The sequence below is a fragment of the Scheffersomyces xylosifermentans genome (assembly GCF_036884685.1).
Source record: "Scheffersomyces xylosifermentans strain CBS 12540 chromosome Unknown RJT20scaffold_7, whole genome shotgun sequence".
Classification (NCBI taxonomy): Eukaryota; Fungi; Ascomycota; class Pichiomycetes; order Serinales; family Debaryomycetaceae; genus Scheffersomyces; species Scheffersomyces xylosifermentans.
In genome coordinates, this window is record NW_027042945.1 from 217,872 (window position 1) to 233,103 (window position 15,232).

Below are 15,232 nucleotides of genomic sequence, written 5' to 3' on the forward strand. Positions count from 1 at the left end.
TTTGCTAAGAGTGTACTCTCAGTAGATATGTATGAGAAGCTAGGTCAGCAAAAAGGCAATACTGTCCTATTGGAAATAAAAGAGTTGCATCGGTAGTGGTGAAGTATCTTTATTCTTACGATGGTAGGCGTAAATAATTACAAAATTTCATGAATTGGAGTATAATTAGGGCCTATTCTGAAGATTATTATTATGTAAAGAGAGGAGATGCGAAGACGGGGAGACTGAAATTTGCAAATAGCATCACTAACAGCAATCTAAAGCAACTTGATAAAAAAACTAAAATTGCAAATCAATTCTTTCTCTCTATTCCTCTCTCTGTGGTAATCTCATTAATACACTGAGAAGTTACATTAGACGTCACCCCAGAAAACCCGTTTGCTAGTCGCATATCTACGTTTCAACAATTTTCTCCTATATTCTAGACCCGTGTATTCTGTTTATAAATAGCTCCAACAAGGTCGATGACCAAATTGTCACTTACGACAATGCTTGCAATCGATCAAGTGTATAAGTATCATTCAACGACATTAACTGGTCAAAATCCAGACCCAGAAGCTGTGTCTTTAGTTGTATCATCGTCTCCTTCAAGAACTCCTTGAGATTGGTTTTATATACTGGATCCATTTTCTCAAGTAATTGACGGTATCTGATTCTCTCTCCATGCGGCTTGATATCAGGATCCAAGTAGGCATAATCATCAATGTCCTCATATGTGAAGTCCAGGTTGTATGCGTCGCATGAGCCGTCGTTGTTCTCGTTAATTTCTTCCAAAAAGAAGAAAGTCCTTTTGACGACCTCCGCCAGAATCTCCAACGCAACAGATATGTTTTTCGGAATTCCATATGACACAAGAGCTAAAAGCGCCATCAAGTTAACCTTCTTGTTACGTGGATTACCATTGTTGTTGTAATACTCCAACCATATTTTGAAAAATTTGTTGACATCAATTGATGCGATTTCCAAGATTTTGAAAAAGACTTCGGGAGATGATTTAGCTAGTCTTGAAAGAACCAAGTATATCTTCGTGCACAAAACAATACTTTGGCTCTCATCGAAGACGTAGTTGACCATGGCGTTGAAAAGTCCACTTGTAAGAAAGTTATTAATAAAGGACTCATTGCTCGAATTCTCCAATAAGAGAATGTCCAAGAGCGATACAAATATGGAAAATACATCATCTCTCATTTTTGGCAAATATCCGGCTAAAACTGCAAAAAGCTCCAAAGATGTCTTGTTAGAAAATAGTTCTGGGGCATACAAGGAGTAACTTCGCAAGATGGACAAGATTGTTGGAAGTATTTCGGTGGAATTCATCAAGCCGTTAGGAATCAACTCAAATAACTTCATGATCTGCTCGTTTCCCAATTGGCTCTGTGGACAATACTTCAACAATGCTAGCCATAAATCAAATCCATCTTCAGACAAAAGACTGTGCAAGTCGGAGGATTCTGAGCAGCAACTACTGATTAGTGGAATAGAGATTGAATGTGTCTCTGGGGAGTTCTCATTCAATGAGATCGTCAAACTTTTTAAAACACGCAATAAGGAATTTTTGATAATTGGTTCGTTGCTGACGCTACTGGATTCCCAATATTTCGGTATGATTACAAGGATATCTATCAATGTCTGGTAGTCCACCAATGGATTACAACGTTCTATCAATACTGCCAATGTATTAAAAATGTAAAGCTTGGATTCCGTGAGCTTCATTTCATTCAACAAATTAAGGAGTAATCTGACGAACTCATTTAAGAAAGGTTGAAAATCGTGTTTGTTAAAGTCCCAGTCATCGACCACAGAACGGAGGGTCTGAATTGATGCAATTTTAACAACTTTGTCATTAATAGGATTCGAAGGCTGCAAAAAGTTGAGCAAAAGCTTGTAAATGTCTACTCTACTTTCTCTAGAACACTGTACTGAAACCCATTCGCCGATGATTAAGCAAATACGCCTTTTCAAAATTTTGTTCTCAACCAAGTCATTCTTTATACCTTCTGGAATGAATACCTCATGAAGTAAATTGTCAAAATTGACATTGTTTGAAATTGTGCTGGAGGACAACTGGAATGTACAAAGGATGGCGTCTTTCATTAAAATTCTATCCACAGAATCATTTTGTACTAAACCGTTTGAAATCTTGTTGATGATGAAATCTGTCAATGAATCCAGGAAGTACCTAATGATATCCTGGTAAAAATTTTCAGCGCACGGTCTGATTTGATACTCCCAACTGGTAGATAATTCCTCATTAACCCACTCTTCTGGTTCCAATAGCCATCCTTCAAGGTCAGATGGCTTGAGACGTAAATACCAGTTGATAACAAGATCACACAAACGTTGAATTAAGTCAGCGGTAAAAAAGTCAGTAGTGAGCTTATTTATTGCATGATTGACTTCTACCTTGTCATTGCGCTGCTTTAAAGTTATGGCTCCTTTCCTATAGATATAAGCCATGATTTTTTTCAAGATGATGAATCCCTTAAGTGCTAAAATCTCCCAGAAATCATTTTCTTCTGACGAGTTATATATATATTCTGCTCTCTGTTCGAGCAAGGAGAGAAAAGTGGTGAGAATCTTCTGTGAGCTAGGAAGAAGAACGAAACTTGTTGGGTTATTATTAATTATGGTAACGTAAAGCTTACTGTAGCATTTGACATATCTCTCCAATAAGTCTGAAGAATATTTATCGTGCTCATTGATGAGCAATTGTAAGTGGTCGACGGTAGTACCTAAGAATTCTGAAACATCCTGATTTTTATGTGGCTGCTCAAACCCTTCTGGGATGATTCTTCTAAGATTCTTCAAGCAGAGGTAGCAAAGCTCCATTGAAGAGAGATCCAAATTCTGAGTCCAATTCAGGAAGAACTTCTGATACAATTTTATGAGAATTGTAACAATTATTGGAGCTTTGCTTTGCATGGCATGGCGAGCCCTTCCTATGCGCACCATGGAGACATTCTTAATGATTCTATTAAGGATGATTAACAAGTTGTTTGTGGAAATGTGATCGTTTGATTTAAACACAAATTCGTCTAAGTGTTTAGCGATATCATCGAAGAGAGTTGGCCACTCGCTGGGAAAGTCAAATCTTGCGATTTTCGAAACTGAGTGGGCATTTTGCACTGTCAATTGGTTATTCTGCTCGTGGAGAAGATAGAACACTCTGGCCCTTATCTGGACCTTTTCGTCCTTGGATATCGCATATTGGCGTGAAGAACGCCAGTATTTATCTATTCCATTCTTAAAGCAGATTATGGCCAACCACCGAATTTGAAGCGGAACTTCCGTCTTCAAGTAGATCTCTTGAAGAAGATAGTGGTAACCAGGCAGCACTTCCCATTTCTTCAATTGGCCCTCGGCGTTCTGCTGCTCGAAATTCCTCTCAGAACCCGAGGCCAATGTGAGCACGGTCAACAAATTGGAAGAAGATAACTCCATATTGTCCTTACCAACTAATTGCTACTCAATGCCAATGACTGTCAAACCATACAATTTACATCAGTTTTTGGTAGGTAAAAATGACCTATGCATCGCGGGTAGAGTGTATACAGGAAGCATATTCTGATGGTGAAGGTGAAGGTAATGTACAGTTGAGGACAGAGGTTGGAGCTTTCAGGTCATTGCAGGTGAAAGATGATAGAGAGTTATTGAAATTGGTGGGTTTAAACCTGTCTTGGATACTTTTAAAATAGTAGGGCTTGGTCGAGGCTATGATGTGGGGTGTACTGTCAGATGGTTGGACACCGTCTGGTGGGGCCATTTGGTGCATTGAGAAGTACTGCAAAACTCTGGGAATGGTGCGATCACGTGATTAAAGCGAGTTTAAACGGAAGAGAAGATGGAATATATGCAGGTTTAAAATAGGAAGGGACGAGATCTGCTTTTGCAGCTCGTTCTGATGAGAATACAATAGTTAGGAGCAAAAGGAGTATTAAGGAGTTCAAAGCGCCTTAAGTATGTGGTATATCTATAAACAAAAGTATTATAAATAGTCAACTGTTTTTTTTTTAAAAAAAATTTGGATGCTTCGTGAGCTCATTTGGTCCATCTTTTAGTCTCATCGCCTTCTTCCCAGTCGTTCTCGGAATATCCCAACTCGTGTTTAACTCTGGCAACGATATCTGGATTTCCCATGTTCTTCCCTAAGTTATCACTTATCTTAATGGAATCATTTCCACCTGCGCTTCTCAACTTGATAACGATATTGAGCGGCGCAGACTTGTCAAAGGGGGCCACCGTAGATTTGAAGTCATTGGTAAAAAATGTACCGATTCCAAATGTTGCAGTGAGTCCCAATTGGTCGGATTTCTCTTTGTATTTGAAGCATTTTTCGATATTCAAGGAGTCACTGAAGCATATAATCTTCGAGAAATCTGAGTAGCCCAACTTCTTATAGTGAGCCGCGATCTTTTCTGCGTACAACTCTGGATCTCCGGAGTCTTGCCTCACTCCAGTGTAGTAATCTGTATAAGGCTTTTGGAACGCCCTCAAGTACGAGTCTGTTCCAAATGTATCAGTCAAAGCAAGACCAGCATAGTCTGGTCCAAATGTATCAACCCAATAATCCATAGAAATCTTGTTGGCATTGCTGTAGTCTTGCGTTATAGAGGCGATGCCCATAAACCATTCGTGGGCCACTGTACCGATGGGCTTCAAATCGTAGTTCTTGGCCAAAAGAACGTTGGATGTTCCCAACAAATACTTCGACCCCTCGGGGTGGTTCTGAGCATACTCTTTCAATGCACGTACAACTATATCTTGAGCCTTGAACGATCTTCTTCTTCTCGTTCCAAACTCACTGAAAAGACATTTGTGGCGGAACAAATCTTCACACTTACTCTTGGCCAACTCTTCTTGTCCCTCGTAATTCCAATCAGTGTCAACAAACTTGAAAAAAGCTTCAGAAAGCAATGCAAGAATTGGTATCTCATAGAGTATAGTCTCATCCCAGTTTCCAACTATCTCAAGCTCGAAGTTGGCTAAATTGTCCTTGTCGTCGTTGGCATATTTCACTTGGTTCTTTGGATCCAACTTGAATGTCGCAAGGTACTCAATATACTCGTCAGGTAATTGAGGCAAAGTCTTCTTTAAATACTCAATTTCGTCGCTGGTGAACCTCAAATCAGCCAACAAGGCAATTTGCAGCTTCAACCACGAGATGGCCTCTTCGGTGAAAACCATCGACGGCGTTCTATTGGTGTACTTGTATACCACAGGGGTATTTTTGAAGTGTTTGAAGACTGCAGCGTGCATGAACAATTTATACAAGTCGGTGTCCAATAGCGACGGAATCGCTGGGGATGTAGAAGTCATATTTCACTTTTCAATTGATTTGTGATTTCACGAAAGTTGTTGAAGGCAATAGACAACAACAGATTACTGAAAATTTCTCTTATGAAAATTGGACCAAAATGAGCGTTTGTTTTATTTCTCTACAACTCCAGAAGAATTGAAGACTTGAGGAACACAAATTCTTATTATATCTCTTCACCAAGATGTTCCCACTAGAAGAAAACGAACCGCCAACAAAAGTCTTACGGAAATGGCTGCCTTAGAAATAATAATTAGGTTTACAGCAATAGTACCTGAGAGCTATCTGCAGTGCTCTAGCTTAAGTTAAGTGACAGTGACGAGATAACACAGCAAACTTTTGAGGGCGCGGTTCCGGTATCACCCATTAGGGGAACGCTCGTATATTCTTGCAATGACTAATAAGGTTAGGGGCATAGCATGAAGTGTATTGTGTATCTGTGAGTCAACGGGGGAGCCAAGATACGGGATTGTGGATGCAGAATGGGGTAATATATGTGTCTATAATAGAGAGAATTAGAGTCGTTTCAGGATACAGGCGCGATAAGAGAAAGGGAAAATAGTGGGGCCCCAGTGGGGAACAGGTCACTCAGACGTCATTTTAGGCCGTTGTAGGAGATTGTCGGTAAGTTTTCTTTGTAGATCATTTCTCTCCAAGAATTGTAAGCAGCCGGATTCTTCCTTTGTTCTTTTCCTGAGGAAGCTTCCTGGCATCCGGTGAGTGATGTCAATGTATGAGGAATACCAGTAATCACAACTTAAGATGGGGCCAAAGGAAAAGACTCTGTCACATTAACAGCTCATTGTAAGAGAAGAATCCTATTCCAGCTTAGAATCTTCCAGCTTTAAGTACTCCCCAGCGGCTCTACAAACAGTAGAGGTTTGACGTTCTCTTCATTGGATACCACCCATTCAGTCCCATTTCCCAATATCTCACTCCCAGAAAATGCTGGAAAATTTCAAGCTTCTTCTGAAGTAGTCCAATTTGCCTCTAGTCTAAGGAACCTGGATCGAAAACTAAATTGGAAGAGCATTGACTTTTCCACTTTCTATCCCTTCCTTCGTAAGTACTAATGAATGAAGACATTCCTTTGCCGCTGAGGTTAACTGGGATCTCAATGAGGCACTTAGCCCCCCAAAAGCCCTTATATAAAGAATATAGATGTGGAAAGTATTGGAAAGTATGTATACTGGCAAAAATGTACTAACTTGACAGAAAGTAGAGTTGATATAGCTTAATTAGTTAGAAGTCGATATCTTCGGCGGCATGTTATCCCACTATAAGAAAGGTTACTACCTTCTCTTCCTGCATAATAAATGATTGCAAAATCTGTACATGACTTTGGCCGCAAAAGCGATGTTTTCTTAGGTTGGCCGCAAAACCAAATATCTCAAAAGATTTTTGTACACTTGTCTTTGTATACTTGGTGGAAGTTCTTTTTGGAATCAAGCATAATTGGTACTCAAATCGTTCCCCTAGCGATTATTAAGTTCCATTATCACCTGAATTTCATTTAGGTCCTTTGCGCTCTCTGATTGAGTCGATAGTTCTATCCTCTTAGTTAGCGCCAAAACGCAATGGGTGTCTTTTCAAAGATGTCACGTTGTAATGATGTTGGCCAGGTCCCTGGTCCAATATCAGCTCTTAGGGAACTCATTACTTCCACCGATCACGTCGTCCCTCCAAGACCACCATACTGGAGAAAGGCAAGACAAGAGTTGATCAACTTTCTCTTTCCAGAGAAAGCCCCAAAATCAACTTTCCTTCCATGTGACAACAACCATCATGGATATCCAACCAGCCCATTCTGTCAGTTTAGAGAGAGGTTCCATGAAAAGAAAGAAGAATGGAAGAGCGGGTACTTTGTACCTCGTCCTTTCAGATTGAACTCCTCTAGACGTTCCAAATATTCTACTGCTTACGATTCAAGGTTTAATCTGATTAGGGCTCGACTTAGACGTTCCAAGCAAAGATTCAGAGGATCAAGGGGTCCTCCAACATCAGCTTGGGCCCGTTATGAACAATTGTCTGACCTGGACGACTATCTTATTTACGAAGCTAGTCTTTATACTTGTTCAGAGGATGATTGTGAATCCGATTTCGATCGCCCTGCTTTTGTGGCACGCAACGCGGCCACCACTACTACCAAATGTTTTTCTACTACTACCATTGCTCCTACCACTTTTACTACCAACACAAAACATAATACCATTGAAAACTTGCTTCCTTATACAACAATTCCCACCACCGACAACTCCGTTGAAGTTATTGGAACTCAGCGTGTAATTTCACCTTGTCCACTGCTTCCTTTGATCCCTGCCCATGACGGAGATGCTATTTGTCGTCCTTTGAGAGTAATCAGCCCACTCTGCAAGAGTGAGTTTTCATTCGAGATGACATTAGAACCTCCTAAGTTTACCATCAACCCTGGAATCCCTTCCAATGCCCTTCTGATTGTGCGTCGTCATGTTTCATTTGATCATGCTGTGACTGTTGTTCTTTGTGGTTACACCAGAAAAAGACAACTTGACTTAAATTTTCCCGTTCCTGCGTCAATCTTGAAGTTTCCTAAAAAATATATTTCGCACTCAGACGAAAATATTTTGGAATTAGACGCCGAAGTTTCAGATTGTAAGGCTTTGGTTCTTTATGACAGGAACAAATTTAGATCGAATGCTGTCAACTTTAATGAGGGCAGGGTTCAAATTGAAGAGTGCGGAAGTGCTTTCCAGTCTATTCAATCTGATGTCGTTAAGAATGATGTAACAGCAGACATTTCTTCTGTCGCTGTCAATGACATTAAGAAAACTAAGACCAAGAGAGTTACCTTCAGTGAATTCGCTCAAGAACTTGAAATTACCGAGAAGGACCTTAACAGTGAAGGCACAGATGCTACTACCGTCAATGACAATTTGAGTTCTTCCGTTGTTGAAACAAGCACTGCCTTAGTTCTTTATGTCCCTTCTAATCTTGCATCGCCAGTTTACAACTGCGAAAAAGATGGTAAGAATGATGAAGATGAAGCTAGAATACTTAACGAGACAAAATTTGAAGTATCCAACTACTTTTTGGATCCAGCTGTCCGTTTTCCACATCTTCATGTTAGAAACATTCTTTTTGCTCAAAGAGCACCATCTTTTGAAGTAATGCAGCTTCAAGAACTTGAAATTACCAAGAAGGAACTTAAAAGTGAAGACAGCGATGCTACTTCCGTCAATGACAATTTGAGTTCTTCCGTTGTTGAGACAAGCACTGCCTTAGTTCTTTATGTCCCTTCTAATCTTGCATCGCCAGTTTACAATTGCGAAAAAGATGGTAAGAATGATGAAGATGAAGCTAGAAAGCTTAACGAGACAAAATTTGAAGAATCCAACGACTTTTTGGATCCAGCTGTCCGTTTTCCACATCTTCAAGTTAGAAATATTCTTATAGCTCCAAGAGTACCTTCTTTTGAAGCAATACAGGTTGACAAGCTGCAATTTAGATTTAATGATTTCGAAAGTTCTGACATTATTGCGCCTAGTGTCGGTAAGATGAAGCCAAAGGGCGATGACTTTGTCATCTCGTTAGACTCAACTACTTCTTTTCCACGTCCCCAGATTGAAAGTATCTTTCCACATACAAAACCAATACCGTTTGATATCTCTATTTTTAGTGATTTGGAACCATGTCTTGATGATTCTGAAGGTGTATTGGAAAACTCTAATAGTTCTAAGGAAAGAAAAGGTGAGAATCGTACCTCCACATTAGGTTTGAGTTTTCTTTTTACCCTTCTTCAAACAACTAAAATTCAACTACCACCTAGACCAGCATCGTTTGACTCATCTCAATTATTGAAGATTCGTAATGATGAAAACAGCGAGCAATTTGATGTTGAATCTGAATTTTCCAGCGACATGGAATCTTTTGATGGGATGGAGAAGCTTGGAGTTCCTAACTATACCAGGTATCTAGGCACCCGTTCTCCTCATCTTAGAGCTTGGAACATTCTTCAAGCTCCAAGACCAGCATCGTTTGATTCATCTCAATTATTCAATCTTCGCCAACCTCATTGCATCAATGATGCTACTCCTTCCAACTACCTCTCGCGCAAGGACCACCTATTAGTACTTCAAGGAGTTGAAATCCGTACTAATAGTATGGGTCAGAGAGAAGAGTTGGTTCCTCCAAATTGGAAGAGTTGGAAATCCAACAAACGAAGTCAACCAGTTCCTAAGTCCATTCTCAAGAAAATGACACCTCTCTCAGATATCCCATATTCCACTGAGGCAGCAAATATGGCGGCTCTCCATCGTTGCCATGCTGCTGGGATGCGTAGAGAGGAATCCATTATTCAAGATACAGTGTCAGTGACTGATGATGACAGGTCAGATCATGGATTAATCAAATGTGAGAATAGGATGGACTGGCTGGACCCTTCAACTCTTCCAGACCTTCCCACAGATGAAAGCAAAGCCTCTGAATTATCTCGGTTTTTTGAGAAGAATAGCCGTGAAGAATCAGATGAGTCAGAAACTTCTGATTACTCCGATGACTCCGAAGGCTACACACTCCCCTTAAGTATCCGTATGAGTAACAGCAAATTTTCGAATCTGTTTGTTAATAACCGAAGGCAAGACACTCAAGAAAACTTTCCTATTGGCACCTATAGGGATAGTAAGCGCAAGCAAGTCAGATTTTCATGTCAACCATCAACAATATCAACTGATGAAGGAACTCGTAATGAAGCCTCTGCTCACTTTGAGAACAATGATTTTCACCGTTCCAAGTTTGCGGAAAGCATCTATTGTGATGAAGATGTTCAATTTGATATGAAAAGAAAAGCCACCATCGAATATGTCAAAAATAATACTGAGTTCGAAATGTCTAACGTTGCTGAACAAAACGAGAATGAAAAAGTTGAATATCCTATCTACAAATTGGATTCGACTGTTCGTTTGACACGTCTACAGGCTAGTAACATTCTATTAGCACCTAGACCAGCACCTTTTGACTCGTCTCAAATATTCAAGAGCAAGGACAACGATGAAAATGATAGCGATGAATTTGATGATGAATCTGAATTTTCCAGCGATGTTGAGTCTTTTGATAATAGAGAAGAGGCAAAGTTTGAAGTTCTTAACTATACTTGGGGTCCAACTGTTCGTCTCCCTCCTCTTCAAGCTTGTAGTATTCTTCAAGCTCCAAGACCAGCATCGTTTGATTCATCCCAATTATTCAATCTTCGCCAACCTCATTGCATCAATGATGCGACTACTTCCAACTACCTCTCGCGCAAGGACCACCTATTAGTACTTCAAGGAGTTGAAATCCGTACTAATAGTATGGGTCAGAGAGAAGAGTTGGTTCCTCCAAATTGGAAGAGTTGGAAATCCAACAAACGAAGTCAACCAGTTCCTAAGTCCATTCTCAAGAAAATGACACCTCTCTCAGATATCCCGTATTCTACTGAGGCAGCGAATATGGCGGCCCTCCAGCGTTGCCATGCCATTGGGATGCGTAGAGAGGAATCTATTATTTACGATACAGTGTCAGTGACTGATGATGGCATCTCAGATTATGAATTAATCGATTCACATGAGAATAGGATGGACTGGCTGGACCCTTCAACTCTTCCAGACCTTCCCACAGAAAAAACGACTTCAAATATTTCATGCGGTATATCGATTCGCCCAACAACCGAGGGTAGTAATGGAAACAATCAAATACCGCGTGCTACGGGCTCAACAGATCTTCCTGCCGTAACTTTAGAAAGGCGGCCTTATGAATTTGAAGATACTGTATTTAGCAAGTCACCGTACATGAAATTAGATATCATGGGTCAAAAGTTACGCGGTACTTCCGCTTGAATGACCATGGTGCTCTGTGAATGTCGTTATTGGGTTGGTCTTGAAGGAAAGAGTGAAGCAATACGTTGTATTTTGATGAAAATGAGATTCCAAGACTTTCTGTCCCCTTGAATTAATGTATCCAAAATGAATTTACAAATGGATCTATTGACAGAAACCTGATTCCAGACATTGATTCTACTTAATGAAATTTGAAAGCTATCTGTGGGGGTTGAAGTGATTACAAGTGAACTTTCAGTTGCCACCTGGAAGGGAGCTTCCGATATTACCGGCGATGATGATATGACAGGGCCTCTCCTGTTATTGATATTCAAAGGGAAGTATCGGTCACTAGTGAAGAATGGTGTTGGGGTTGATAGCTCTAAAATGAAGTGAAGTAGGACCACAGGTATCAGGGCAACAACTATTCTTGTCTTGCGAACTTATTTGATTTGGATGCACCGGATTGTTTAACTCTTGTTGTTTTGAGGTGAGATTGGCTTTTTTTTATTTGATTTGCATGGAGGTCCATTCATGCTGTTGTTAGATGCATGATGGACATGTTTTAGAGGGAGGTATGGGGAGTATAACGGAGGGTTTAGGTGTTGGTTGATGCTGGAAAGATGCGTGGAAGGTGAGGTGGTTGAACGGTCGTGTTATCGACTGAAGGTGAATTGGTGTTTTGTTTTTGAATGGTACTTTGCTATTTTTTTAAGGTAGTTTACATTAATTATGGATACATGGTAGTAATCCAAGTTAATATATATATAAAATTTTTAGCATAATGTAGTACTGTGGCTTATCCACTTAGGTAGACTTGATGTATATATTTGGTGTGCCTAGCAGCTAAAATGCTCAAACCTGGCCAAGAACGTAGTGTTGTTAACAATCAGCAACCTTGGTTCGTATTGTAACATCATTCGATTGTCGCAAATGTATTTACCTCTCACCTCATGGATGCCCCAGAATAATCTACGCGACTGACATATTCCCTCCGTGCCTCTGTATAGTTCTCATTTGCAAGAATTCCAGTCCGACTATGTAGTTGTCAAAGAAAGGGCCGTATTCAGAAGGTCCATCTTTCTAGAATATATCAGTTTTGCAGCCTTATTTGCAACAACAGGAGTGCAAAAGATCTCCAAGAAAAGGTTCACAGTCCCTGCACATAACAACCAGGAGGTGAAATCAACCTATCCTGCATTTTCGCTTTTTGCAACTACTGTCTTGTGCACAAAAAGAGAGCTTTGCTATAAAGATTATTCTAATGACCATTCTTTTACCATATATCCATAAAATCATATCTAAGAGCTAAATAGCCAATACGACACGTTATACCTTTTCAATTTTCTGTGGGCAAAAGCTTGTGATCTATTTCAGTTCCATTGATACACAAACAGGATCAATAATAATAATCCTTCTTATCAAAATATTACATTTCAACAGAAGGATAAAAAGTCCTATTTCCAAGAATCTCTAAATACTGGGAAACCCGCATGAGCGGTGTGATCATCTGGGCTCACAAAGGAACAGATGCCAACCAAATACCCAATAAGCCAATGGTATGGACCTGGCGGATGATTAAAGCAAGAGTATCGTGGCGGGTACTTAAGTTAAATCGTCTAAGAGCCCATAAAAGAGAGGCCTTTTATGGCGCTGTTTGGTCCCACCTTTGGGAAGGTTACTACTTGTGGAAAGTTCTTACAGTGGAGCGATCCAGTAGTTGCTGTTAGGTATGTTGGGTATTTTCATAAGGGGACAAGTCCCTGAAAATATATTGACTGGGTGAAAGACACCTAGGACAAACTCTGCTTCCGTGGGGAAAGTGACACATTAGCCATAGCTTGGTAACCAGTATTGATTCTGTGGCGGTTTGGTTTGCAAGATTTATATTAAAGTTGTTTAAAAGAGGTTCACAGAAGCAGATTTGTTTGTTGACCGCTGTTTTCATGAGTTAAAAATGTGTCATAGTTTACAAAGTTTATTGCTCCTACATTGGTTCTTGTTGTTCAAAGTACTAACAAGTTAGCTTGTTTATTGCCTCTATCATCATCATCCTTCAGAGTAGTGGTACACTTTAGGGAATTGAATTAACAGTACCCAAGTCTGAAAAAAGGGTTACACGTCAACCACAAAAATATCCCAATACCCCACTGGTGCTTGAGGCATCTTGGAGAAGATATCAAAGGCAACATTGACCAATAGATTAGGAACTTCAGTTTTGAAGCGCTAAGATTCTGCAGAACCTCGTGTTATCACAAGATAAGTAAAGCAATACTTCATACTTCTTACTGATCTGGCACGAAGAGAGTTGCCCTATCAGATGGTCAACAAGGATGAGGTAGATGTGCTAATGCAAATTATACTTGGAGTATGACAGGGAAGCCTCCCAACACATGATAAGGTGGGTCGATTCCAACTTTGTGGCGGCTAGTGAACCATGTTCAATACAAAAGTGGAGAAAAAAGTCGGAAAGTGAGAGGTTTAAGGTTAACCAAAGTCAACGAGACTTGAGCAGTTGTGAGCTCAAGCGAACACAAGTTAATGTGACTTATTAACACATTTAGATGGAAGGGATCAGGGGGTGGTTACAAGATTCTTATAGAAGAGAGTATAAGATGCGTGAAGCAACAAGACACGACGAAGTTGCTAAGAAACAAGGTTGTCCAATTTATATATGTCTAGTGATAGTTGTAGATACAATCATGTTTCATTCTCTATTGAGCGCTTCGTTTTATATTGATTTTACTGTTGGTTTTTTTACTATTGGTTGGAGTTTGGAAGAATTTGAACATAGTGTTGGTTAACTCTCTATATAGGTATATAGACATATAGGTACATAGCGTATTACTGGAGAGAAGGCGGCGATGCTCATGAAAGATATCCAAGCATCCGCCGAACTGAAAGTGGTGAGCTTTAGGGACACTTAAATAGGATTTAAGTAGGCTATATAGACTTATAGAGCTCCTTTAGAAGACGGCGGAGAAGCTCATTGAAACAATCCCCCACTTGAGATTGGAGGGATTGAGGGTCACATTTCATATATTTTCTTAAATAGGTTGTAAGTAGGTTATATAATAGCTCTTGAGAAGATGGCAGAGCTTCTTTGGAAGACGGCAGAGCTCACAGAAGATTGGACTCGCCTATCGTGCCTATTCTAAATCGGGTGTTGATGGTTGGAATTATAAATAGATATATAGTTATTGTAGCATCAGCAGTGGGGAAGGCGAAGCTGGTGAAAAGTGGAAAGATTTGTATATTGCTAAGTTAACTCTCTATATAGGTATATAGGTATATAGATATATAGGGTATATAGGGTAACAGTAGAGAGATGAAGGCGAAGCTCATGTCGAAACATCCGCCGAACTGAAAGTGGTGAGCTTGAGGGACACATAAACAGGTTGTAAGTAGGTTATATAGACTATATAGCTCTTTAGAAGATGGCAGGCTCCTTCAGAAGACGGCAGAGCTCGCAGAAAGTTGGAGTTGCCTACCGTGTCTATTCTCAACCAGGAGTTGATGGTTGGAATCGTCGTTATGGCCGTTATTATATAGGTATATAGATATTGCAGCTTCGGCAGTGAGGAAGGCGAAGCTCGCCAAAATGGAAAACACAGACATAGAGTAGATTGAACTTTCTGTGGGACAGTTGTTGATTGTTGAAATCAATCTCCTTATTTTTTGAAACACACAGCGAGATATTATGATAATATAGAGGAGAGGATAAGATCCCTGTGCCAATTACTCATTTATCATGAGAGGAGGTTTAAACATCGTTGTGGTGATCGATTTTGGGCGTGCCTAATACATCTCCTTTTATTGTGAATATCACCTCTAGCTTTTTACAATGTCTTCCCAGTGTCTATGCCTCATACAAATGTTTTTCCTAGGGTTTTCATTAACCAGATGTTCCCTCTAACCAAGATAGATATCTGTCTCCCAATTTTCCGTGTCTTCTTTTGCAGCCATTCGTGTGGATGCATGCTATGCTACGACGACTCCTAATGCGGTATCACATACTCACATTTACCATTGGTACAGTAAACTCCAGCACTATCTCTTCTCACAATTTTTTTTCAAAAAGTCGTGTGCA

At 40.0% G+C, this 15,232-nt stretch overlaps 3 protein-coding genes across 3 annotated transcripts; 1 reads left to right on the top strand and 2 right to left on the bottom strand. All coding sequences in view use genetic code 12, as the record gives it.

Annotated features, from left to right (window-relative positions):
* Nucleotide 1: 1 nt before the first annotated feature.
* Nucleotides 2–3,901, bottom strand: KAP120 (Kap120p). The gene has a single exon (XM_064920749.1). The coding sequence runs from the start codon at nt 3,439–3,441 to the stop codon at nt 481–483; it is 2,961 nt and encodes a 986-aa protein (XP_064772303.1). The 5' UTR covers nt 3,442–3,901; the 3' UTR covers nt 2–480.
* Nucleotides 3,902–3,922: 21 nt separating this feature from the next.
* Nucleotides 3,923–5,518, bottom strand: NPT1 (nicotinate phosphoribosyltransferase). Its single transcript, XM_064917698.1, has one exon. It carries the CDS (start codon nt 5,314–5,316, stop codon nt 4,039–4,041), a length of 1,278 nt encoding a protein of 425 aa, XP_064772304.1. The 5' UTR covers nt 5,317–5,518; the 3' UTR covers nt 3,923–4,038.
* Nucleotides 5,519–6,891: 1,373 nt separating this feature from the next.
* Nucleotides 6,892–11,163, top strand: RJT20DRAFT_136581 (uncharacterized protein; the record flags this gene model as incomplete). The annotated part of the gene is made up of 1 exon (XM_064918484.1): nt 6,892–11,163. The coding sequence occupies one exon, from the start codon at nt 6,892–6,894 to the stop codon at nt 11,161–11,163; it is 4,272 nt and encodes a 1,423-aa protein (XP_064772305.1).
* Nucleotides 11,164–15,232: the final 4,069 nt, after the last annotated feature.